The sequence below is a fragment of the Talaromyces amestolkiae genome (assembly GCF_001896365.1).
Source record: "Talaromyces amestolkiae strain CIB chromosome Unknown scaffold2.1, whole genome shotgun sequence".
NCBI lineage: Eukaryota > Fungi > Ascomycota > Eurotiomycetes > Eurotiales > Trichocomaceae > Talaromyces > Talaromyces amestolkiae.
In genome coordinates this window covers 1,123,412-1,148,030 of record NW_024468038.1, presented here as the reverse complement: position 1 = coordinate 1,148,030, position 24,619 = coordinate 1,123,412, and the positions used below count along the sequence as shown (strand labels likewise).

Below are 24,619 nucleotides of genomic sequence, written 5' to 3'. Positions count from 1 at the left end.
GAGTGCAAGAGCCCAGCTCCATATCCTCACAATCTATTCCGTCTTTTTCGAGGGAACACCTGGTTTGCGGATAATTTCGGGAAAGTTCCATGTATGCGGCCATATAAGAGTGTATTCATCTTGTTCTTTGTTCAAGACGTGTCGTAGCCAGATTCCCCAGACGATGTAGAGGTATGCGCCGATTCCGGTCATCAGATGCCTACGCAGAACGAGTTAGTATACGGGTAGAAGCCTGCAAAAATAAAGTTTGACTCACCACCAACCATGGCCCTCAAGCAAAATACCCCACGGTAGACCAATCTGCTGTCTCCAGCTCCGCAATGTGCTGCAGAAGAAATTATCCAAGTTCCAGATTCCGAAACCACCAAGGAACATGCTCAGACCATAAACAACCATGAACCACATTGTATTGAGAATCTTGAGATCACGTGCATTCTCATATTCTTGTCTCTCCTTACTGGGCACCGGGAGACCTTGTCTCTCCCGAGCGAGACGATCTTCTTCGCGGGACTTGCGCCATTTCGGGCGCAGGGCGACTTCCATGGTGTACATGCTTCGGAGCACGACAACAGTGGTGAGGAGTGCGTAGGCATTCTGGTGGAAGACGGGGTCCTGTAGGTAGTGATAGTATAGTGTAATGAATACCGCGAGTCCGGCGAGCGCCACGGCAAGGAAGATTTTCACTGGTGATGATCGCGAGTATGAAAAGGAAGCGTAGCACATGAGGCAGGTCGTATAGATCATGGAGAGTTCATCGACCAATTGCATGGGATCTGGACATGAATGAAATATCTGTTAGCGGGTCACGCGCACATGATGGGGAGAACGTAATCTTACACTTCAAAGTCGAATGGAACAGAAAACTGCCCGTTCCAACAAGCAGGTATCCATAGAAAGCAATCTCAAACACCCTGTCGTGGCCATGTTTGCGAACATTTAAGATGCCCTTGATACCCAGTAACATGAACAAAAGGTTCGTCAACGAGTTCACAATCTCTGCGGAGTAAGGCGTGGCATAGTAATCCTACAATCGGATATCATTAGCAATCAACCAGTCAACTACCATGGGAAAATCAGATCGCGAGAGGAATATACCTCTTCACACCAGTTCAAGGTCGATGTCACCGGACTCCAATATCCAGCCTTGGACGGCGGATAGGGAATGAATGGAAAATGAGGCCAATGCTCCGCCATATTTCTTATTTCGAGCGATGAACTAGCGAACGATCAAAGCTCAGGCCGAAGTGGGATGGATTCACGGTCTGTTCTAGACAGGACCGGAACAAGGGATCGGACAGACGGTCGACTGAAAAGGTAGGCAGAAACAGACAAATAATCTTGGAGCAGATCAATCATTCAAACAGAGAATAAGACATCAGTTTTTAAATGTTGTTTAAGAGAGTGGGTGAAAGCTGAAGATGGCCGGATGCGTGACGTAGACTCGGTAGGAACGGTGGTGCCTCCCTTACAAGGTACAATACTAGTGTCCCCGTTTAGTACCCATGAGCCTGTTTTGAGATATATTATTGGCTTTACGGAGTCCATCTCTGAGACTCTTTTACCGGTTTGGTACTAGCTGATACATGTCGCGTAACAACGATACATTCTTGTTTACTTTGTGTCTGATCTTACAGAATGTTGAGTTTACCATCAATGAACACATAACCTGTTGCTATCTCAAGTAGCTACCAGTAAATCAAGAGCTATTTCTCTCCCTCTTACAGCCAAGCAGCTGTAGCATCTTCCTGTCTCCCAAAACTGCTGGCGTTTAATGATCTTCAATACGAACTCGGAGGACGCCTCGGAAGCCCCAGTTACTTCCGCCCTATCCGGGACCCTTGCGAACCAATCGTGAGGCTTCAGTTGAAACAATTACTCGAGGCCTTATCGCATTGTTGTTCATGGCATTACTGAATCAGCGGTCAGATCTTTGACTAAGATTCATGCTTCGGTTTTATTTGTGGTGATGTAAGGTCATCACCCTAGCCCTAAGCCCTAGTACAATGCGGCTGGGCGATCACCTTACTGTTTTGAGTAAGGTGTTTACAGACCCTTAAAGTTCTATCAGACATCATTTTCAGTGCTATTCAATGCATTGGTCAAAAACATCGACCAGAGGACATCAACATGACAGGAAATCGCTGTCTCGTGGTCAGTCTTTGATCTGAATATGCTAATCCATCCCCATGTTTGCTAGGCTCCAAGCCAGGAGGGTCGATACACTCGCTCAACTCATACCCTGCCTCACCATTAGACCTTCAACATTCTCAACAGCGTCGAATCAATGATCACTTTGAAATGGGGTTTACTGTGTGTCACTTTGAAAAGTCATGTATTGAGCGCTTGGTTCTTATAATGGCAGCTCTACCTTTTGCCGTTTGATTCAAGTGACGTGACCTTCTAGGATTTCTATTTGAATCAAAGAAGATATGTCAATGACAAGGACTGGCTTAAACTTTGCTTGATCTCTCCAGCGGGAGCTCCCCATCAAGTTTCTGTTGACTGAATGCTTGGACATATCAGACAAAAAACGGACTGCTGCCTGGATGCCTAGTCTGTCTCGATCTTTCCTCAACCATTAAAAGCGCTGTTCTCTCCCACTCTCTTCTCTTTCTCTCACTCTTCCACGCACATTTTATCTTTTGGTCACCTATCCACCAGGCTTAACCTAATTATACCATTACATGCCTTTCCTCTTCATACTACATTTTTGCGTCAAAGTCTCTCACAGCGATATTCGCAACATCAGTCACCTTCGTTCTCGTCTCCGACTATTTTGCAAGGCTTGTCTCTCGTCATTGTGAATTCTGAACTCAAGTTGTTTCTATGTGTCTATCGTTGCTGATTCGGACCCCCTGGCCTTCGAACACGTTGCGATATCTAGTAGTTCCAATGATCATCCAGGTATGACATATACCAAGTTCACTAGACGTGGCTTCAGCAGAATCGAAGTCGTCTCCACTGTACTTAGTATAATACTACCAACGACTTTCCGTTATAAAGAATTTCTCAAGATAGATGTTGTCAACAGATATTATCAACACGATTATAAAATAGGTAGCCAACCACATTCGGCCTGGCCCACAAAAGCAATAACCAGTATATACATGCGCCGATTTTCCCTCACGCCCCAAACTCCAAATGTCCAAGAAATATGTACAGACACAATATCGCAAAATCCGTCCATGATTCGACGTCATGTTCTCCAAATCCAAGAAGGTAGGTTGTAAAAATAGAAAAGATATGCTCAAGGGTATTCGAAAGCAAACAACGCGGGGTCTGATCGTCGCAAACCGCCGGTGAAAAGAAGTATAAAAAGAAGTATCGTCATGATGGTAGCCAACAGGGGCACCGATGCTGTCGAAGAATAAGTCGATGAATCTCGAGGACCGTATAATTGTTCAAATGTATACGGGGTGTATGGTGTATATACTGCAAAATCAGAATGTTTCGATATTGTACAGGTTTAAGATCGTTTCGTAGCGTTCATTAATTTATTGTTTCACTTTCTCGCGTTCAGCCTTGATTGCGGCCTCGAGACGGCGAGTTTGGCGGAGTGCCTCGTCCCTATAACAAATTAGCATTATGCAAGTACCCCAACATGCAGAGTACTTACCGATCAGATTGTAGTTCTGCAACCTCAATTTGCGCCTTGTTCATACGTTGCACGACTTCTTCCATTTCGAAATCGGCGTCCCGGAGAGCCTTCTCAAGCTCTTTGACCTTGACTTCGAGCTTGGCTACTGAGACTGCTTCACTCAATGGAACACCTTCTCCAGTTGTCGTTACATCAAGACGCGGAGATCGTGCCCCCAAGAATGGCGAGGCTGCAGGGTTTGGAGATAGAGAGACCGGGGTCTTGATTCCCATCTTGGCCCGCATAAGCTGTACGCTGTGACTGTCTTTTAATGCCCGGACTTCTTCCTCATGTTTGGCCATCTCATCTTCCGAGTGATGCTGGGCGTCCATAACGGTGTCCTCTAGTTTCCTTAGCCGGTTTTGCATCTCATTGATGCGTGATGCGGACATTTTCTGTTCTCGTTCTCCCTTGGCGATGGCTTCTGCAAGGCGTCGACGCAAAGCGTTGTTCGTCTCGAGTTGCTGACGGACTTGCCCAGCTAGATTTTCCGTACGATTGACATCTTCTGGAGACCAGGATTCTGCTTCAGCCGATTCCATTTCTGCCTGCAACTGTTGATAGGCCGATTCTAATGCCGACGAGGTGATTTGCATATTGGCCAGTCCCTCTTCATTCGAAGCCATATCCATTCCTGCCGGTAGTGCAATGTCATGCTCCTGCAAGAGCATACGCAACGAAGTAGTCTCTTGTTCTGCACGGTCCAAATCCATTTTGAGACCACTCAAACCTTTCTCACACTGCCACTTTTGTTCGAGAGCATCGTCGGCCCGTCGTCGCAGGAGGTTGATTTCTTCCCGAAGATTTCGAACTTCCCTTTCGTAGCCTAGCTTTCGAGGAGAGCCGATATCTTGGGCCTTAGTCAGCTCCATCTCAAGAATTGTGATCCGCTTCTCATTTTCACGAGCCTGCCATGCTTGTCGATCCAAAAGACTCTTCAATGCCTTGTGCAAGGCATCCCGCTGGGCTTCGACGTCCTTTACTCGATCAGCTAATGATTCGCGCGACTCCACTTGTCTGTTGTTTCCCGCTGAGATCGAATTCGATCGTGATAGACCACCACCACCGGCCATACTCGACCGCTTCGGCACCCGGGCCAGGGAATTCGATCTCGACAAGCCAACCATAGATCCACGGTTACGGACGACACCGTCCTCCTCTGCTATGGACTGGAATCGGTTTTTCTGTCCTGCCTGTCCTGCCTGCAAAGCAGGAACAACCTCGTCACGGAAATGATCACGCTCGTTACGAAGTTGCTCTAGTTCCACACGCATAGCTGTCAGTAAGTCCTCAAAGTTGTCCTTTAGTTGTCTTTCCTCGAGGAGTTTTCGTCGAGTGTCATCCAGGGCAACCTCCAACTCTCTTGTTTTCGAGGATAGATTTGAGTTGTCGACGCGTTGAGCACGGAACTGTAAACCTTGTTAGCATAACATAATTCAAGAGAATCAAAGGTATTACCTGTTGAACTTGATTTTCAAGAATCTGGACATGTGACTCGCAAGCCGCTCGCTTGGAACGCTCCTCCTGCCATTTTTGACTCAGCTCGACTTTCAACTGAGCCCGTTCCTGCTCTGCGGCTCGCTTTATCCGCTCAATATCTTCAACTTTGCCGCCATCCGTTCCTGTTCGTATCGAACCACTCATACCAGAGTCCGAGAAGTAATCACTTGTCCTTCGGTTGGCATCGTTGTGTGACTCTAGCTGAAACCTCTCAACAAGATCCTCCAGTTCCATTTCCCGACGGATAGAACCAGCAAGCTCAGAACTAATCTCTCGGAGCTCGGCTTCGAGGTCTGAGATCTTGTTCATGAAGTCTGCATTGCTACCGGAAGCCGGGCCACTGAGCGATCCCATACGGGCGGGAGGTAAAGGAAATCCATGGATGTTATTTTCAGATATCGAGGTAGGAAAAGAAGAAGTGGCTTTGGTTGTGAAAGAAGGAGCACTAGCAGACTGTGGTAAGGGCGAAGGCAACGGAGAACGGCCGGTATCACTAATTTCAGTGCTTGTTGACTCCGCTCCGGGAGATGAAGTTGTTTTCCATCCGAAGAATGAAGTGATTTTATTACCGGGCGTCTTTGGCTGCCTGTCACCTGGACTGGGCATAGCTGATAAACTGGCGTCAATATTTAGAGGTGGAGGCCGGCTCTGAGGAGGCTGCAAGGCCATAGTCTCGGACCTCTTATGATTAGTAGACGGAGGCGGCGACCTCAACACCGGGATAATGGGTTCGCTTGAAAGACGGGAGTGGATAGGGGTCCCATGCGGCAGATAGAAGTCGTCGTCGACTCTATTGTAAGAGAAATTGGATTGTTTTTGCTGAAAGTCTTTGTAGGTGCGAGAGGTATCAATGGGAAAGGGGATCAATGGAGACTGGCCTCGAGGATAGCTGGGACAATGCCATATTCTGATTAGCTTGGGTTTCTTGTTTCATATAAACCAAAGCAGTAACGTTCCGGAACAATAAAGCTCAGACGATTTGTGAAAGGGAGGATATGATAAGATAAAGAAGTCGCATTGATATGACGGAGAGACAGAAGGAACAAGGACGGTACTCACCGGTCAAGATCCCTTGGGACAAAAGGAAGTACCTCGTCGACGGTTTCAAGTTGCCTTGAAGAAGAATCTGTCGATTGTCTGCCAGCTGGGACAGTCGCAAGAGGTCTGGACGAAGGTGGTGTTTGTGGAAGCAAGGGTGGAGGTATTCGAGTTGGTGGCGGCGAGAGTAGTGGTGAGGATAAAGATGAACCTTGGGATAGTCTAGATAGGATCACGGGCGACGCATTGCTCGGCAAAGGTTTCCTGCGGACCGGGGATGAGCTAGATGCGACGATCGATCGAGCAGAGTGATCGGTGTCAGGGAGGATAGGAGGAGGGAGGTCGTGGTCGTCAGTGGTCGTCGAGGTAGAGGTAGAGGTCAAGCTTGAGCTCGAGGTATCTTTCCTTTGACGGCGGAGGAAGGAGGAGGAAAAGCCACCGGAACCAGTAGCGATTGGCGGTGGATGATTGGCGCTGATAACTCCCTCCATGCTACTCATCGTGAGCAAATGACAGCGTGCGCTGCGTAGGAAAAAAGGGTAAAACTATTAATATCGATGGTCGCTGGTCTTGGGGGGGGAACAGTGGCACGCTGAGGGCAGGCCAAGGGTTCTGGCCATCCGCTGTAACCTTCTTCAGATGAAACAAACCAAGAGAAGGGACTGCACTAATGGGCTTGATCGGCAAGTCATGACCACGAGCACGGGCAAGTGCACACGCGCGAAAGCAGCGGTCTAGTAGGTACGTACGGAGCACTATGAGTGGTTTGGCGTAGCAATCGGCGGACTTTGACCTGGTTTGTTCAGTGGACTGTTGGTAGGTGGAAAAGGAGACAGCTGCACGCAGTGGAAGAAGGAACAGGACGTCGTCGTAGTAGAGCGGCTAGTTGACTAGTGCAAGCTTAGCCTGCAGAAGATGGGATAGCCCATATTACCCAAGATCGTTAGAGCAAGCCATAGTCGCTGCACAAAATGCGAATTTTCCTCGGTTCGCGCAGGTAGTTCGCCCTAGTATGGCAGTAGTCAAGGAGTCTAAGTCGACTAGACTTTATTAGTCTGGTGGGCGCTTAAGGGGGTTAATGCAGATGGTCCAATGGGCGGTTGTCTGGCAGTGTCTCCCCTGACTTTTCCCCTGTCTCCTTTTTTTCTTTTTTTGCGCTTTCGGCTGTTGGTGGAGAACGAAGCGGCACACCGCGGCCGAGCGTCTCCTTGGTTGGAGCGACCAGTCCGGATTCGACCAATCCTCATGAAGCTGTTCGGTTTATTCGGTGATTGGACGGTGGCCGGAAATCTGCAAGATCAGCATCCTGCTGCGCGACCAGTGAGAGTAAAGAGTGCATTGTTCCTGGAGATGGCTTCAATGCAGTGGCTGGCTGCTGCCAGCCTTGTAACCCTGCCTCCCACTATTGGTGTGCAAGCAGGAACTGCGTACCAACGTTGCCAAGGTTGGGAGGTAATACTAAACGTAGCGAGTCAGCGACCGCTACCAACAAGCTGAGCTTGACATCAGCGAGGGATGGCAATAGACGGAGTACATACGCTTTGAGGATCGGTCGGGGCGAATAATAGCATGCTGTCCAGCCGCGGCTTTCATTGGCTGATCACGGGATCTCCTTATCATGGCGGCCTTAGCATTCAGGGGCTCATCTGTGAGGGGCCGGCTAGTCTACATAGTACGGAGGATACTCATAGTACTATGTGAAGATGTCATGCAGTAGCACGCTTTTATCAAGTTGCTTTGCTCTGCGGAGTATGGAGGTAAGAGACTCTTTCTCATGGCGTGCCTGACTATCATCGAACTCATAACCATGTTTACATCCAGTTACAAGTATTATGCAAAGACTATCAGAAACTGCACCTTGCTCTATCAACCCGTATGTCTGAACGGCCATAAGAGTACGCAATCAGGGTCCTCGCAGCCATTGATCGGCATCATACTAGTCTCGTTAAGTTTATCTCTCGAGTGATCCCCATCCGGACGGTCAACCAGCTGATCTATGCACGTATGTAGCACTGCATAGTACTACTTGCTAGTAAGTTGTGACTAGTGTGCTAGCAGCACTAAGATTTATCCAATAATCCCTACGGAGTTTCCCACCCGTCAATAGCCATACTACGTATGTGTATCAATTCTCGGGGCGGAATGGCCTTTGAGTTCACGGACCTGGATGTTGGCATGGCTGTGTACGCAAGATACAGGCACCTAGATATGAGTTCGTTGGTACCTTTATTTGATGTCCATGCAGTCAAATTTGAAATGCACTACTCACATACATGTAGGGTAGCCGGAGACCGATTCCGAGGTTGTGGGGAGGGGCGAGGGCTATCAAGATCTAGAATATGACATCTGGTTCGGTTGCATATATAGAACAGTGTAGGACAACGTAGTGCGTACCTCGGTAATGGAGGTTAAAACATTTCAGAACGAGAACAAGTATCATTTATATAGACTGGGTATATCGCAAATGTCACAAAGAAACCTCAACTCCAAATAAACCGACTATACACAGGTCATGCCGCAAGCCGTCAAAACTACAAATTATATGCCGACATTATTATCGTGTCCTTCGACAAGGGTATTCGTTATCACAATCAGTTCCATATAGGGATTTAGTACGGAATGAAGTCGAAGCTCATTCGGTCTACAAAGGATGAGTCAGTATTAGATCCTTCATGCGTCACGAAGAGCATACCTAGGAAATGGCTCCAATCTTCATTCTTAGTATGCGCCCCATGCAACCAATATTTCTCCAGGAACTCCAGCGATTGCAAGACGTTCGGAATGCGCGTCGTATTATGCAATGACGTGAGCAGTTGCTTGAAAGCATCACGATCTTCACCCAGCGCTTCACAACCACCGGTGAACAGCGGTGTGGTGAGCATCACCCATGGACTCAGTCCGCTCCGGGGGACAATCTGGGATGTACATGCCAGAATTCGTTTAACTGAATACTGTACGTCAGGCGAGGAAGCAGGCACTTTACGTACTCGGCGGTGGATATGTATCAGTGCAGTGTGTTGGAAAGCCTCGTTGCATAACATAAACTCCTGTACCGACTCTTCAGACAGATTTTCCTTCACGCCCGGATAAAAGACAAGTCCGCCATGTTGATTATAACGAGCTATCAGTCCGAGAACAGACTTTTCCAATCTCGCTGCTTGTTCGTCAATATTCATTTCTGCATCCTCATCCTTCTTCGTTGGTTCCAAGGTTTTCAGCTGGGTCGTGGTGATGGCGTCTTGATGTCGCTGCCATGCCAAAGCTCCGATTTCTCGGAAAATGTCAGCTAAGTGGACAGTGAATCCCCAATAATCATCCAGATAATCCGGGTCATCAGATACAGACGTCTCCGTTTGAGCCCACGTTTCACCAATAGGAGGCCCATTTCCGTTGAGTGCTGTAAGGGCAACGATCGATCGATACCAACGATCGAGGTACTTGCGAAACGCCGTCGCCGGGGTGTATGACGATTGTGTCGTTGTGCTCATCAACGCCTTAGCCCCTTCCACATGTGCTCTCCACGTGTTTGGCTGGATAGCACCGGAATGTATCTCGGCCAGACATAGCGTGCGTGCGGTGGCCAAAAGAACGTCCGAGCCTTTGCGCGAGGAATCCTGTAATTCTAGGCGGAAGTGTTCCAGACTGCGTGCCATCAATCTCGCAATATCTGGGGCGGCCTTGACTGTTCCGGAATGATTGTTTAAGGCCTCAATGTGGATGGCGGACAAAGCCATGGTTGCATATAGAAGAGATGGTGTCTGCAGAGCCATGGGGACGATCATCTGACAGATCTCCTGCTGCATTCCACCATGAGATGACGTGACACGTGATGCATCGCTAATGAAATGGTGGAGAAGCGCCTTTTGACTAGGTGACAAGGAAGAGAACGGGTCAATCCTGCGAGCGATTGACAAGTCCGCAGATGGCGAGGGAGATGGTGAAGAAGCGGTAGTAGTTTTTGGCGACGATGCAGGTGAGGCACCTTCAGATTTCACTGTAGTGTAGATAAACTGTCCCGGGGAATATTCTGCACGTGGAAGAGTTGACAGCCAGTTAGCATTCTTCGTAATGCACTGCGAAATACCACGACGAATAGCCATACATACCCAGTTTCTGCATTCCAGGCCCGCAGTCGCCAAATCTCGATCGTGAGAACGCTCGTCCACCCCACTGCAGCTCCATGGCGTATCTACATTGCACTCCGGTTGCCTTGCATCGACCGCCTGCCACAAGGTTTCGTCAGATCGCATTCTTTGTATCGAAGAGAGAATCAGAGGACATGGGCTTGAACGTACATTCTGGATGTTGCTCGTCGCATTTCTGCCTCCTTGCTTTGCAACGCTTGCAGCCCTTGAAGGACCGAGACATCTTGATAATCTATTTTTGACCAATGGTGGGTACTGAATCTGGGGAGGACGGGGATGGGCTAAATCAGACAGTTTCCCCGTCCTGCGCTTGTAGCAATGTTGAGACGCAAAATGCGCTGCGTGCTTATCGCGATACGATAACAGAATGTTGAGCGATAACGAATGGAGCACAATCAATCGAGTGGAGCACCAAAGTTTGTTGTGACAAGGGACTCTCTGCCTGCTCGGAGAGATAGAGAAGAACTAATTGATTGAAAACGAAAACTTGAGAGTTGAGGCTGTTTTAGTCTAGATTGATGAGGGGTCTTATCGCCCGGCGACGATTGGATGGCATCGCCGCCTGCAAAGGAAGGCATGACCGGTTAGTGCCTTGATGCCTTAGTGCTCAATTTAAAGCAATTCTTCCCCACACTAATGCCCCATTACAGACCGGATGATTCTCGAGTCTTTTAACAGACAGTGAATAACGCACTAGGAAAAGAGGTATATACAACGAGAAACACCTAAAAAGMCCCGCCTATTTATCAAAGCTGTATCGAAGCCACTCTCCTACTGCACGCAAGCTCTCCCACCGCACTGACTCGTCACGATCAGTCATCAGCTCCATCACTCGGGTCTTCAGTCCCAGCTTCTCGAGTTGGATACGACGCTCCGGAACTTCTTTGACCAAGTTACCGACATCATTACATGCGATCGCCAGAACCTGCTTGTCATTCTCCCAGCTCTTTGCAATAATCTCTGCCAATTTCTTGGGTAAGGCACCGCGCTCCTCTTCGAGAATGCGGCGCGCGTTCTCTCGCCAGAACGTCGGGTTGCGATGAGGAGGAGACCAGCGTAGGTGTCCCGATTGTAGTTCGGCTGCATATTCATCAAAGGTAGTCTGCGTCTTTGTATACTCCTCCAACAAGTCCGTCAGCGACTGGAGGTCTTCCAGAAGATCGGGATCAGTCAAATGGCGGCCGCTCAGATTCGAAAGTAATGCAGGTAGGCGGACAAATGTTGCTACAGGCAGGAGTGTACGATTTGCAGCAAGGAGATTGTTCAAGGTAGCGAGGAGAAGGCGTGTAGTTTTCTCCTTGGGCGAGAGCCGTAGTAACTGTGTGTATAGCTCGATTATATCGTATTGCCTGCAACGGTTAGCAAAGTTTTGAAGAAGGATTCGAAGACCGTTCTTACGACTGCAGTTCTTCTCCGACGAGACTACCCTCAAAACTGAGCTGCCAGATAACCAAAAGCACATGGTATAGCAGTTGCAGTCCCACTCCACCCCCAATGCTGATATCGGCAGTGCGAAGACTACTGGTAGCAGCAGAGCTAGCCAGGTTGATCGACCCGTTGTCTTTGCCGCCGGCCGCTGTGCGAAGTATCTCCACCAAGGGATCAAGGGTCTCTGCGCGCTGTTTCCAGAGCAGCTCTCTAGCCACTTTATTGCGTAGCAAAGCCGAAAACCCTTGAACGCCGATATCCTGTAGTCCACTATCCTGATTCTTCGTCAAATCCGCCAGGTATGTATATAAAGGTGGTAGAGCTGCCTCTTCTGTATCGGAAGTTTGATCTGAAATAAGCGCACTCGAAAGAAGATTCGTTAAAAACGAGGATGCGAGTAGAGGGATGGGGTCTTCGGGGTTTGTGAGGTTCCGTAAAAATGGAAGGAATGCATTGTAGGGATTGGGATGCGAGATGAGCGCCGAGGCAAGAGCAGGAACGTCTGCACAAAGTCGTTAGCGGTGGCCTAGTAAAGGCTTATTGTTGAACACATACCGTTGATTAAGTCTGCAGCTAGTACCAGAATATACTGCACTATATCAGTCCGTCGAGAAGCCGAGTCCAGGACACTCTTCACGTCCGGAGGATTGCCAGCAAGAAGCGTCGTATAAGCATTCAAGTCGGCTTCAACTGCCTGCTTGCGTTCTTGTTTCCGAACCTTGTCGACTGCTTTGATCTTGCGCAAGTGCTCATCGGTGATGTTCCCAGCCCGCACTGCGCCATCCCATGGAATAGGTCGAGCTCGGATATTGTTCTGGAGGGAGTTGAGGTAGGTGGGCGGCTCGAGCGACATTGCGTCGACTGAGAATATACCGAGAAGAACTTCTTGATCCTGATTCTGAGTGAAGTGAGCACAGGTAGGATGGGTGAGAGACGAAGTGCTTCAGGCGGAATGATGTCGTAGAGGCACCGCAGACGCTGGCAGGGACGGAGCTTGAGTTAGCTTGACCAGGCGAGGACCCACTTCAATCTACTCTTACAATAACTACACCATCACATTCCCTTAAAACAGTACAGCAAAGACATTAATTATTCGATTTCAGGTAATTACAGCTTTGATATCCTACAATTTCGGGCCGTCAAGGAGTAACAACGGCTATCGAAGCAATAGGCGTGAAAGCCGTCCCTAGGCAAAGCTATTCCGCCATAGCTACACCTGACTGTACGATATGTCCAGTTGCACAGAACACGTTTCGATCAGACACTAGTCCGCTTCTAATCTATGTACCATAGCATTCGCTCTTACGTATATTGTACTTGGGTATACGTAGTTACGCGGACGGCTTCAAGCTTCGGGATGCGCACGTACTTCGGGATTACGAATACATCGAGCTTCATGATTTTCCACCAGTACTCATCACTGTTATCCTCCTTTCATCTTAAGAGTTGTACACACGTACTGAATGTAGCGAGAAAGACCTGGGGGTGCTGTAATGAATGCAAAGACGTTTTCGCCAAGAGAAACACGCGCCGGCTCTGATTTGCCAGGTGGCTGACATAGATTAATTTAGCCCGCTCCGTATTTATTGTTAACGCTGGTACCTGGTGGACAGAGTCAAGTTCAACACTCCGTGCCATATCCTTGCTTGTCCGCTGTCCATCCTCACCAGTCTTTCTCTCGTGACACATATATCGCATTCTTGTTTATACAGATCCAATGAACAGCTTTCGCCGTATCTGACTCCGGCGTGGGTAGATGACCCGCCGGAATTGGCCTTGTCTTGCGTAACTTGCAACAAGAGTACCATTTACGGTTCTCGTCCGATCAGCTCTGCTCGCTGCTGGTACTAGAGCGTTTTCCATGAATGCACCCGCTTGACCGATCCTTATATTTTAGTCTGACCGACTACGACCGCACCCACTATCGCAATGACGTCCAATGCGCAGCCGACAAAATCCAGATGGGGTGTTGGCGCCTTACTACAGCAAGCAGTCTCGGGAGTAGAATCTCGACTGGATACAATTCTGGCAAATGATGAAGAATCACCGAAGACGTCTGGACCCAAAGCCGAGGATGCAGCTACCAAGTCTGCTTTAACGGCCGCAAAACCGGCCGGAAGTAAGCAACAAGTTCATACGCTCAATTTGCGGGATCAAAGGCTAATATAATCTTGCCAAACAGTTACTCGAACCTCCTCCACAGCTCGCAAAAATGACCGCTTGCAAGAACGTCTGGCGAGAGCCGTGGCCAAGTCACAAAGCCCGACAATGTCCGGTAGCCCCCGCTCGTCCATTGATGTACCGTCTCGTTCGTCGACCCCGTTACAACCTACCGAAGCACGCGCTAGTCTGGACAGTACGAGGACGAGCTTAGATCAAAGTGTATCCAGTGCCCGCAACAACGAAGCTATTACCGTTACTGTGACCAGAGATAGTCTCGACTCAGTCAGTCAACCGCGGACTTCCAAGGAATTGTCCGTGATTGAGCATATGCCGGATAACAACAACGAAGAAGCCGAGGGCGAAGTGCCAGAGATCGTTGAGCCGGAAGTAGCAGACGACTCAGCCAAGCAAGATACTTTTGACGCTTCAGATATCATTGTACAGCCCGAATTCACAAAGCCGCCTTCTCCACCTACAAATGACCCATTTGAGGAGCTAAGGGCTGAACACCAAGCTGCAGAGTCTAGATGGCAGGAAGATATGCACGAATACATCGAAAGAATTGACGCATTACAGTCTAAATTGATGTATCTGGCTAAAGAAGCTGCAGACTCCGCACGCGACGCAGCCACCGCCGCGAAACCAGGCAGCATCGAAAAACGACTATCCGAAAAGGATGAGCGCATAGCATTGCTACTTGAAGAGGGACAGAAACTGTCCAAAACAGAGTTAGACAACCGTACCGTCATCAAGAAGTTGCGACAACAGTTGGCAGAAAGCAACAAACAGGAAACTGAGCTAAAGCGACGCACGGCCAAACTAGAGCGAGACATTAGCGATGCAGAAGCACGAGCGAAAAGGGCGGAGGCATCGGAGAAGAAGGCACTGGAAAGCTTGACTTCGCAATCGAGAGCTTCCAAGGACTTCGAATCTATCACATCTGAAAGAGACGCATTATCCTCAACAGTGGAGGAACTTAGGAGTCAATTATCCAGGGCAGTCTCTCGCGCCGAAATAGCAGAATCAAAAGCTCAAGCTGAGGTTGTGGAACACTCGAAACGGCGCATCACAGAACTTGAAGACGATCTATCAAGCGCAAAGATAGAACGAGAACTCAGCGAGGAGAAACTGAGAAGAGAGATTCGAAGTTTGCAAGATCATCTAGAACGAGAGAAGGAGAACGCTCGATTGTTAGAAGCCGAACTAAAGAGCGAACAATCAGTGCTGGAAAGCAAGATGGAGAGTCTTCGCTCCAGAGCCGAGGAGGTGTCCTCTAGCACGGCCGGAGAGACGCAAGCGAAATTACTTCGTCAAATCGAGACACTGCAGACACAGTATGCGGTGGCCAGTGAAAATTGGCAAGGTATTGAGAGTTCATTACTGTCAAGGCTGAACGGAATGGAGAAGGAACGTGACGAAATTGCCCGTAAAGAGGCAGACTTACGACGGAAAACTCGGGAAGTGGTACGTGCATACACCATAACCAAAAATTGATTCATTTCCATACTAATCGGGTTGAATAGAACATTAGAGCCAAGAAGGCAGAGGATGAGCTCGAAACTGCAAATGAAACGATTGCGGACTTGGACCGCTCACTGCAAGAGACGAAGCAGCAATTGCAGAAACTTGACCAGCGAGTTGAAAAGTCAGAAGAAGACCTCAACGCAGTTCGAAAGGAATTGGCAGACAAGGAGAAGTCGGTCGAATCATTCTGGACTCAGAAACTCGAAGAAGAAAGGGTAAGATGGAGAGACCAGGTTGCTTCGCCGCCGCCTTTTCTTCAAGAACCTCGAACAGTGTCGCCTGTCGCTTCGAGCCGTAGATCAACAGGTCTCGATCCTCTGACCATTGATAGCCGTCCACTGAGCCGCCGCTCATCCACTCTGCCGTCTCAAGAGATGGGAGCTCCTTCACGAACGAACTCCTTCCCTTCATTCCAGGGTATGGGCTCGCCCCATGCATCAAATGGTCTCCCCAATCCCAATTTGTTGGGTGCACCGCCTATCCACACACTGGAGCCAGATGAATATTACAGCGGGACGCCTGCCACGCCGTCGGCTTATGGAGCGCAAACAAGCCACTCCCGCGGAAATGGCATCAACGAAATAATCTCTGTGTCCACGGTTGGAGCCGGCCCATCTGTACAGCTCGTTGAGCGTATGAGCGCGACTGTCCGACGGCTCGAAAGTGAACGAGCTGCGACAAAAGATGAGCTCGAGCGCATCACAGCACAGCGAGACGAAGCCAGGAAAGAGGTTGTCGAATTAATGCGAGAATCCGAAGAGAGGCGCAAAGCGGAGTCGCGTATCGAGGAACTGGAAATGCAAGTTGCGGAGCTTGACCAGCGCTATCAAACGACACTAGAGCTCCTTGGAGAGAAGAGTGAGCAAGTCGATGAGCTGCAAGCCGATATTGCAGATCTCAAGAAGATATACCGGGAGTTGGTTGATAGCACCATGAAATGAGGCTAAGTCTCTAGCCACCCGGTATTATCAATCATCATTTGCGTATAGTGTATATATATCATTGGTACATGTGTCATTTCGCAAGCAAGCGAACTTGTGTATGTTGATGAAACTTATATTGATTTTAATAAGCCGCCATATAGACCATGCCAGCTATTTCCATCAAGGTAGTTCTATGCCTTCGCGCTCTGCAGTCTGTAGGATATATTTCCGAACCTGCGTATGTCATGTTAACGAATGATCTTCAACTTGGAAGAAGGGTTAACGCACCTTGGTATCTGGCGCTAAATCAATAGCTAGGTTGCCGTCACCGTCTCTTTTTTCAAGATCTGTGCCGGCCTTCATCAACAATATCGCCGCATCACCATGACCTTCGGAAATAGCATGATGTAACGCCGTCAAGCCGTCCACATCGGTAGCATTGACAGGACTCTTTCCTTCATCGAGTAATATCTTCAATATAGGAGTTGAGCCAACAGCGGCAGCACGATGTAGTGCAAGCTGGCCTCGCCTGTCTTTGACTCGCGCACTGCATTTATGGGCGATGAGAATTTTGACGGTGGATAGGTTGGCTTTAGAAGCTGCGAAGTGGAGAGCGTTCTGTCGGAAAACGAACGTTAGAAAGCGGTCTATCAAGAGATTTTAGACAGCTCCTTACTTGACCAGATACACTTTTGATGTTGACATCGGCATCCTTGCGTAGTAATAAATCAATTATAGCGTCTCCTTCCGCATTCTTCAAGCTCGCGGCGATCATAAGTGGCGTCCAACCGGAGCCGTCCTAGAAAAGGTATGAAAAGAAAGTCCGAATAGAGTGAAAAACAGAGGCAGACGAACCGTGACATCAGGATCGAAGTATTTATTCGAGACGAGCAATTCGACGATTGGTAATCGGTTGTATGCTGCAGCCCAGTGTATCGGTAAACGCTCATCGTCGTCTTTACGCGAAGCGAGTTTTGGGTTTGCCTGATTGAAAATGAATTAGGGTAGGTCTAGGATAAGAAGGACATGTTTCTATTCGAGGAAAACTCACATTCAATAGTGATTCCACCACGGAAGCTCAGGAATGGTCAGCGGAGACTTTGATTTATACTTCTCGAATGAACTTACTCTTGCCTTCACGGGCGGCCTCATGTATGGCGAACTTTGCTTCAGGTTCTGCAGCCATTATGCAAGCTTCGAGAGAAGAAAGAACAAAATATGACGATGTAGAGATGGATATGTGTGGGAGATGTTGAGATGTCGAAGCAGAAATCATGCGGGGCCAAACTTATCGCAACGGGGAAAGAAGTGTGGCCCGAGCTTCTGGAGTCGAAGTTGAAAGTTCGCAAGTCCGCCGCAATTCGTCGCCTTCTACCATCAGTTTTCTTCCACGTCTATTCAACACTTGCAAATTACGCCCTCCTGTCGCGCACCACAAGCGACTACAGTTTGCAGATTATAATACTCAGATTCGCCAATTATTACTCGAGCTAAAACTGTACAGCGACCGCGAAGAAATATTTTAAATCGTCAGCTTGACTACCGCGCACGCGAGAAGCCTCGTCTCCTCCTTCACAATGGACGTGGTTCCCCATCCACTGCCAGCCGACCAAGCTGTGCGTCAATCTGCCAAACGCACTGTCGAGCTATTCGGATCCGATTACCTAATGGCGACGCCCTCGACACTCGGAGATGGTTCAATAGGTGTCTCGTATCGACGAAAGGCCGAATATGAAGACGTAAAAGAGCTTCCCAAATCGCTCGCCGAAAAACAAGCAAAAGCAACAGCTTCTCGCACAAAGCGGCCCAAAATCTCGGGTCAGGGTCAGCAAAGTGGTAGCTCACAGGCCTTGGTTAAGACGACTCCGGCAGGACCATCGTCCGCTGAAAATCAAAGCAAAAGCCTTATTGCGCGGCCCACGGCGACGCCACAGCAACGCCCTGACTGGCATGCTCCTTGGAAGCTTATGAGAGTTATTTCTGGTCATCTTGGCTGGGTACGAGCATTGGCCGTAGAGCCTAATAACGAATGGTTTGCTAGTGGTGCCGGTGATCGGACTATCAAGATTTGGAATTTGGCTACTGGGTCGCTGCGTCTTACTTTGACCGGTCATATATCGACAGTGCGGGGTCTTGCGGTATCACCTCGTCACCCGTATCTATTCTCTTGCGGAGAGGACAAGATGGTCAAATGCTGGGATCTGGAAGCGAATAAAGTCATTCGACACTACCATGGCCATCTAAGTGGTGTCTACACGCTTGCTATACACCCAAATTTAGATGTGCTCGTTACAGGAGGTCGCGATGGTGTCGCCAGAGTATGGGATATGCGAACGCGCAGCAACATCCACGTCTTATCCGGCCATAAGGGTACCGTCGCGGATGTCAAGTGTCAGGAGGCCGATCCTCAGATCATTACCGGTTCTCTGGATTCAACCGTTCGTCTATGGGATCTCGCGGCAGGCAAGACTATGGGGGTATTGACACACCACAAGAAAGGTGTGCGAAGCCTTGCCATACATCCCAAGGAGTTTACATTCGCAAGTGCTAGCACGGGCAGCATCAAACAATGGAAATGTCCCGAAGGCGCGTTCATGCAGAATTTCGAAGGCCAGAATTCAGTCATCAATTCTATCGCAGTAAATGAAGATAATGTTCTTTTCTCCGGCGGCGACAATGGATCCATGTCCTTCTGGGACTGGAAGACGGGTCATCGATTCCAATCCCTCGATACCACAGCTCAGCCGGGTTCCCTGGATGCCGAAGCTGGCATCATGTCATCCACATTCGACCGTACAGGTCTCCGATTGATTGTTGGTGAAGCTGATAAGACGATTAAGATCTGGAAACCGGACGATGAAGCTACACCAGAATCCCATCCTTTGGACTGGAAACCGACTCTGGGAAGACAAAAGTATTAAGGTTGTGGCAACTCTTGTTTTGCATGGCATGGGAGTTATGGAGTTATAGCAAGGATGAAGAGACCAAATTCAAAAGCCTCTATGGACATTGAACATACGTATCATACTATTTAATATTTTTACAGTTTTCTGGAAGATTGCTACATTCAACCTAGTGTCCGCATCGTAATGTGAAAATCTAGTGGACCCCTGCACTTACTTGATTAGGCACTAACCCCGGTGAAGTCCAATAGCCTTCCTCAGGATCTTCGCACGTACAAACCTCAAGCGCCACTTTTTGATTTTAATTGATGATTTTGCTCTCGATTTCGGCGAGACAGGATAAGATTCGTCCGTTTTCTCCGCAGGCTTCAGTACCAGCCGGCCTCGGCTTATTACCCATGTGGCAACAAGCATGGTGAGTGGTTTCGAGATGTCCACATAAATCACCAGTCTCCCTGCCAATTCTGATTGACACTTTGTCTTTTCAAGTATTGAAGCGGAGGGCGACATTTTAAACGATGGAGTCAACGATCGCCCAACCATTGAAGCTAAAATGCGGTCTCGAGTTGAAGAACCGCCTCGTAAAGGCATCAATGGCAGAGAACATGGCCGATGCAAACGGCATGCCAACTGACGTGCACAATGGTGTCTATACAGAATGGGCTGAGGGCGGATGGGGCATGGTTCTGACCGGTAAATCTCACTGAACACCTTTTTTCTGCACATTTCGCTCATTCCTATCCAGGCAATGTCATGGTGGATAGAACATACAAAGGAGACGCAGGCGACGTCGCAGTCAACCCGTCCCGAAAGACTGAGCTTCTCTCCAAATGGAAGGCATATGCATCGACCTGCAGGAGCAACGATACGCCTATCATCATGCAAATCAACCACCCAGGACGACAATCGCCAGCCGGAGCAGGAACTCGCCCTTTCTTTGCCAAAAACTTAGCACCCAGCGCTATCCCATTGAACGTGGGACCGGGTCTGTTGGCAAAATTTGCGTCTGCATTCGTCTTTGGTACGCCACGCGAAATGAATCAGACGGATATTGATCTGGTAGTTCAGCAATTTGTGGAATGCAGTCAACTCGCTGCAGAGACCGGGTTTCATGGCGTTCAGATTCATGCTGCCCACGGCTACCTTCTTACACAGTTCTTGACTGCAGATACAAACCATCGTACGGACGAGTACGGAGGATCTCCCGAAAAACGCGCGAAGATTGTCATTGACATCATTCATGCCGTCCGTGCTGCAACCCCTGAAGGTTTCTGCGTTGGTCTCAAGATGAACTCTGTCGATCATCAATCTCCTGAGGCCCTAAAAGGATGTATAACACAGCTCAAAATGATAATTGAAGCTGGAGTCGATTTCGTCGAGATTAGTGGTGGATCTTACGAGGATGTTACGGTACAGAGACCCCATCCATACTATTGACATACACGTCTGACGGGCAGAGCAGTTCATAGAAGGTACCGGTCAATCTCAAAATCCGAAATCAGCACATACAGTCGCTCGTGAAGCTTTCTTCTTGGAGTTCGCAAACGCTATTCGTAGCCAAGTTCCAGAAATCCCTCTTTTGTTGACGGGTGGCTTCCGTACGAGACGGGGAATGATAGCGGCGATGCAGAACAATTCGTGTGACCTGATTGGGCTTGCGCGTCCTGCAGTTCTAATGCCGTCCCTTCCTAAGAGTATTATTTTTAACAATGAGGTTCCTGATGAAGAGGCGCAGCTTCCTTACAAAAAGATCACGGCTCCGTGGCTTGTTAGGTGGACTGGAATCAAGGTTCTTACTTCGGGAGCTGAGCCTGTGAGTACAATTTGTGAAGAAATGAGACTTTAACCTAACGTGTTTCAATAGGCATGGTACAGCAAACAGATCCAGGAAACAGGCCGTCGGAAAATAGCCTCTTCGAGCTGAACATTCTAAATGATCTTTCGCTACGCTTGTCATAGTCACGCTCACAAGCTAGGCAGTGCTAGTGCTCAACCTATAATCGAATGTTCATAATATAGAAAGCAGGCTATGCTATTAATGACATGCAAATCAACGCCGTACCCATGCATCAATATTCTAATTAATAAATTCATATATACATCTATTGATCAAAACCCAAGCCTAATCCCTTAGCTTCAATGTCATCTCTAAAGGCAGACTTGACTTCCTCAGCAGCAATTCGTAACCTCACTTTACTACTTCTGTCTCCACCACCACGAACCCTAATACCAACACCGGTTTCAAGAGCCACAACGCCTGAATTCATAAGTTCCATGGCGGCAAAGACCATGGCATGTACTCTTGCACCCGGATTGTCCTTGCCAAGTAGGTAATTCTTGATGCTGGATCCTGCGAGCCCGGCAACCGCCACTGCTGCATCTGCAATTCGTCGTGCTTCATCTAAGACATCTCCCATTGTAGACTCAGATATACCAGTGCGGCGGACTCGGGCAAGCAGAGCTGCGAGGAATAATTTTCCGGCAAGTGGAAGACAGCGAAGGGATTGTTGTAAAGGGGTGGATGTTGCTTCTTGAATGGCTTGCTTTATTGTAGCGATCGTGACTCGTGGAATAGTTTTTTGTGTCGGTGGCTTTTTCTGAGGACTCTCAATCTTGACAAGAGACTTGCTATTACCCTTCTGACTTTGGGTTCTGCGTATGGCACTTTTGCTTGGGGTAGGTGGAAGTGACTCTGCGTCGTCAATATCGTTCTTCGAGGTATTTGCTTCGCACTCTTGCTCGGCAATTTCAACAGCCCGTCGACAGATATCTAGTGCTCGACGAGCATCTCCGCTAACGGCTGCAACTTTGCGGCTAGCAAATTGAATAGCGTCGGGATCGACAATATCACCCGGGACGTTGGCGAGTCGGGATGATATAATTTCAATGAGATCTGTATGCTTGTAACCAGGGAATGTAATGCGAGTAAGGCCAAGACGACTTGAGATCTTATTGCTGAGTGTTCTCTCTGGCAGATCCATAGTATTCGCAACAGCAAGGACGATAAGACGTGAGTGGCGGAGAGCAGGCCAGTTGAAGAAGTTGTACATGACCGACTGGTTCTTCGTTACGAGCTGATCAAGTTCATCCATCAAAACGACGCACGGGACTCGACGCGGAGATGGATGGTTGAATTCTCTTTCCAATAGGTCAAGTGCGTGTGAGGGTGATACGCGGTCTCCTTTCAGCGCTTCCCACAGTAGAGAGTAGGACTGATGGGGGTCCGTCACTTTCATACCGTTGATTTCGACAAAGATAAAATCATCCATTTCTTCATCAAGCACCGCATTGTTCAATTGGGCAATCACTTCCCTGACAGTGGCTGTCTTGCCGGTGCCTGGCGTGCCTGATATATAAATGCAAGTACCACTACCTTCGGCGATAGCGGCACTGAGATGAGTATACACTGTTTCAAACTCTGCACTACGGCAAGGTAGTGAGGTCGGAACGCTGGAAACATGCAGTAATGATCGTGCTTGACGATATGGCGAAGACGTGAAATGAGTAGGATCAAGTACACGAGTTCCAAGTGGAGTGAATTCTAGTGGTTTTTTCACCACAATCCTGTATGTGGCAACATGTTAGCTACGTGTCCCATATTAGTAATGAGTCTCAAGAAGACTGACCGTTTGCTGGTCGGTGTGGTAAAAATCTTTCGTTTTGACTGCGGCGTTGTTAGAGCGGTCGTACGCTGCTTCTTTCTAGGTGTAATGGGCGCTTTCTCGTCCCCGTCATTCATATCGACATACTGTAGCAGAGCTGTTAGCAGCTAAAAGAGTGACAACGGCCCAGGAATACTCACATCATCGTCAGCGGCCTTGCGCTTCTTGGCCGTTTTGAGGCCCGCTTTGATCAATTCAATCAAGTTGTACACGCTTGCTTCATCGCCCTTGTAAACATCCTCCCAAAGGAACTCTTCAGTATATTTCCCTTGGAGTTGATTGACTCCTCTTCGACAGACAATGCACTTCTGATATTCTGCCAGCTCTTCTTTATCTTTGGGCGGTATTCCATTTGGATATCTGGCAAAAAAAGCATCTTTCGACATTACCCTTCCTCTGCCATTGATCGAGGTAAGAGGGTTCACGTTGAAGTCCGCTGTTAAGTATTGCTCGTTGGGTAAAGCGTCCGCTCGTTTTTTGTTTTTCGTTTTTGCCGACAGGAATTCTTCTGGCGAAGCAAACCACATGATATTGGCTGACTTGATTATCTCTTCGTCGTCATCCTCGTCGTCTTCCTCGACGAATTCCGTGATCAAGCCCACCCAGTCCTTGCCGGCCTCTGGAGACTTCAGCAGTACCACATGTCCTAGTCTGCATTCAAATGTACCCATACGAGCGCCCACGATCTTTCGTTTCTTGTTATTCGAGCGGCCAGAACGTCGTCGCAAAGTCTTCGATTCGTGGTCGTCTTCTTCGGTCGCCGATACATGAGGCTTGTTTTCTTTATCTTCGCTTGTATCCTCTTCGTAGATCCATTCCCAGGGAAGATCATCGTAACCTAGTTCATCGTCCGAGTCTTCACGGACGAGGGCTCCCTTGGTAAGCCATTGCCGAGCCTTTTCCTTGGTATCTCGGACGTTTTGGCCAGATGAAGGCCTGGTTTGCGCAGCCATTGTGTTCGCGGGCTGTAGGCACTTGTCGGGGAGTCGATGGGTGGGTATTTTCAATCAGATGTCAGACATATTTTCTCCGCATTGGTCGTCCTGTCACCCGTAGTTGGTGCTGCCAATTTCGCGAAATTTCAATCTTGCCTAATCTGGTACACGCGTTCCTTCCCCGAGTTGCGGGACGCGTCGCACTTTCCTGCATCTGGCTAGTGTGTATCGGTTCCCGCTAGATCAGGAGTGGACTAGTGCCACCCAACGATAGCCTCCTTCGTCCCATCACGATATTCTCCCTTCTTACGTACTATAGAAAATTAAGATCCGTTTCGCGGATTTTACATGAATAGCTGTAAGGGCCGCCAGTCACATACACAATATTTTGCAGTAAGCTCTGGCTGAGTGGAGCGAGGCCTGCCAGCTTGTCAATCATCAAAAGGACAAACAAAACACAAAATAGAACAAACGGAAGAGCTATTATGGGATTCGATGTTCATTGTGTGATAAATGGACATGTCTGATTGGGAGGTCAGCTGCTGCCAGGCGGAGAAGGAGCGACCTGTCAAACGGGCAACTTCCGCATGCCAAAGATGAATCGTTCTTTCCTCCCACGAAGGACTTTGATTCCCATCACTTTCTTCCTTCTTCCTCTTCATCAACGGAGGGGAAACTTCCTTCCCTTCCCCCTCCAGTCATGTCTATATCCTACACAATCATGTTGCCTCTATGTATACTACCATACTAGATCATCTACT

General features: G+C 48.6%; 9 protein-coding genes across 9 annotated transcripts; 3 read left to right on the top strand and 6 right to left on the bottom strand.

Annotated features, from left to right (window-relative positions):
• Positions 1–33: 33 nt before the first annotated feature.
• On the bottom strand, positions 34–1,194 carry BHQ10_001661 (uncharacterized protein; the record flags this gene model as incomplete). Its single annotated transcript, XM_040873722.1, has 4 exons — positions 34–199; positions 257–773; positions 838–1,024; positions 1,096–1,194. The coding sequence occupies 4 exons, from the start codon at positions 1,192–1,194 to the stop codon at positions 34–36; spliced, it is 969 nt and encodes a 322-aa protein (XP_040730166.1).
• A 2,300-nt stretch (positions 1,195–3,494) lies between these two features.
• BHQ10_001660 (uncharacterized protein) lies at positions 3,495–6,675 on the bottom strand (the record flags this gene model as incomplete). The annotated part of the gene is made up of 4 exons (XM_040873721.1): positions 3,495–3,567; positions 3,617–5,046; positions 5,096–6,026; positions 6,197–6,675. The coding sequence occupies 4 exons, from the start codon at positions 6,673–6,675 to the stop codon at positions 3,495–3,497; spliced, it is 2,913 nt and encodes a 970-aa protein (XP_040730165.1).
• Positions 6,676–8,784: 2,109 nt separating this feature from the next.
• Positions 8,785–10,543, bottom strand: BHQ10_001659 (uncharacterized protein; the record flags this gene model as incomplete). The annotated part of the gene is made up of 4 exons (XM_040873719.1): positions 8,785–8,816; positions 8,868–10,202; positions 10,282–10,398; positions 10,471–10,543. 4 exons carry the CDS (start codon positions 10,541–10,543, stop codon positions 8,785–8,787), a joined length of 1,557 nt encoding a protein of 518 aa, XP_040730164.1.
• A 516-nt stretch (positions 10,544–11,059) lies between these two features.
• Positions 11,060–12,601, bottom strand: BHQ10_001658 (uncharacterized protein; the record flags this gene model as incomplete). The annotated part of the gene is made up of 3 exons (XM_040873718.1): positions 11,060–11,669; positions 11,719–12,250; positions 12,304–12,601. 3 exons carry the CDS (start codon positions 12,599–12,601, stop codon positions 11,060–11,062), a joined length of 1,440 nt encoding a protein of 479 aa, XP_040730163.1.
• Positions 12,602–13,677: 1,076 nt separating this feature from the next.
• Positions 13,678–16,376, top strand: BHQ10_001657 (uncharacterized protein; the record flags this gene model as incomplete). Its single annotated transcript, XM_040873717.1, has 3 exons — positions 13,678–13,867; positions 13,931–15,375; positions 15,435–16,376. 3 exons carry the CDS (start codon positions 13,678–13,680, stop codon positions 16,374–16,376), a joined length of 2,577 nt encoding a protein of 858 aa, XP_040730162.1.
• A 162-nt stretch (positions 16,377–16,538) lies between these two features.
• BHQ10_001656 (uncharacterized protein) lies at positions 16,539–17,544 on the bottom strand (the record flags this gene model as incomplete). The annotated part of the gene is made up of 6 exons (XM_040873716.1): positions 16,539–16,592; positions 16,647–16,976; positions 17,035–17,157; positions 17,214–17,342; positions 17,410–17,435; positions 17,487–17,544. 6 exons carry the CDS (start codon positions 17,542–17,544, stop codon positions 16,539–16,541), a joined length of 720 nt encoding a protein of 239 aa, XP_040730161.1.
• A 391-nt stretch (positions 17,545–17,935) lies between these two features.
• Positions 17,936–19,279, top strand: BHQ10_001655 (uncharacterized protein; the record flags this gene model as incomplete). The annotated part of the gene is made up of 1 exon (XM_040873715.1): positions 17,936–19,279. One exon carries the CDS (start codon positions 17,936–17,938, stop codon positions 19,277–19,279), a length of 1,344 nt encoding a protein of 447 aa, XP_040730160.1.
• A 500-nt stretch (positions 19,280–19,779) lies between these two features.
• On the top strand, positions 19,780–21,185 carry BHQ10_001654 (uncharacterized protein; the record flags this gene model as incomplete). Its single annotated transcript, XM_040873714.1, has 4 exons — positions 19,780–19,954; positions 20,007–20,671; positions 20,724–21,074; positions 21,126–21,185. The coding sequence occupies 4 exons, from the start codon at positions 19,780–19,782 to the stop codon at positions 21,183–21,185; spliced, it is 1,251 nt and encodes a 416-aa protein (XP_040730159.1).
• Positions 21,186–21,363: 178 nt separating this feature from the next.
• Positions 21,364–23,876, bottom strand: BHQ10_001653 (uncharacterized protein; the record flags this gene model as incomplete). The annotated part of the gene is made up of 3 exons (XM_040873713.1): positions 21,364–22,825; positions 22,888–23,009; positions 23,064–23,876. The coding sequence occupies 3 exons, from the start codon at positions 23,874–23,876 to the stop codon at positions 21,364–21,366; spliced, it is 2,397 nt and encodes a 798-aa protein (XP_040730158.1).
• Positions 23,877–24,619: the final 743 nt, after the last annotated feature.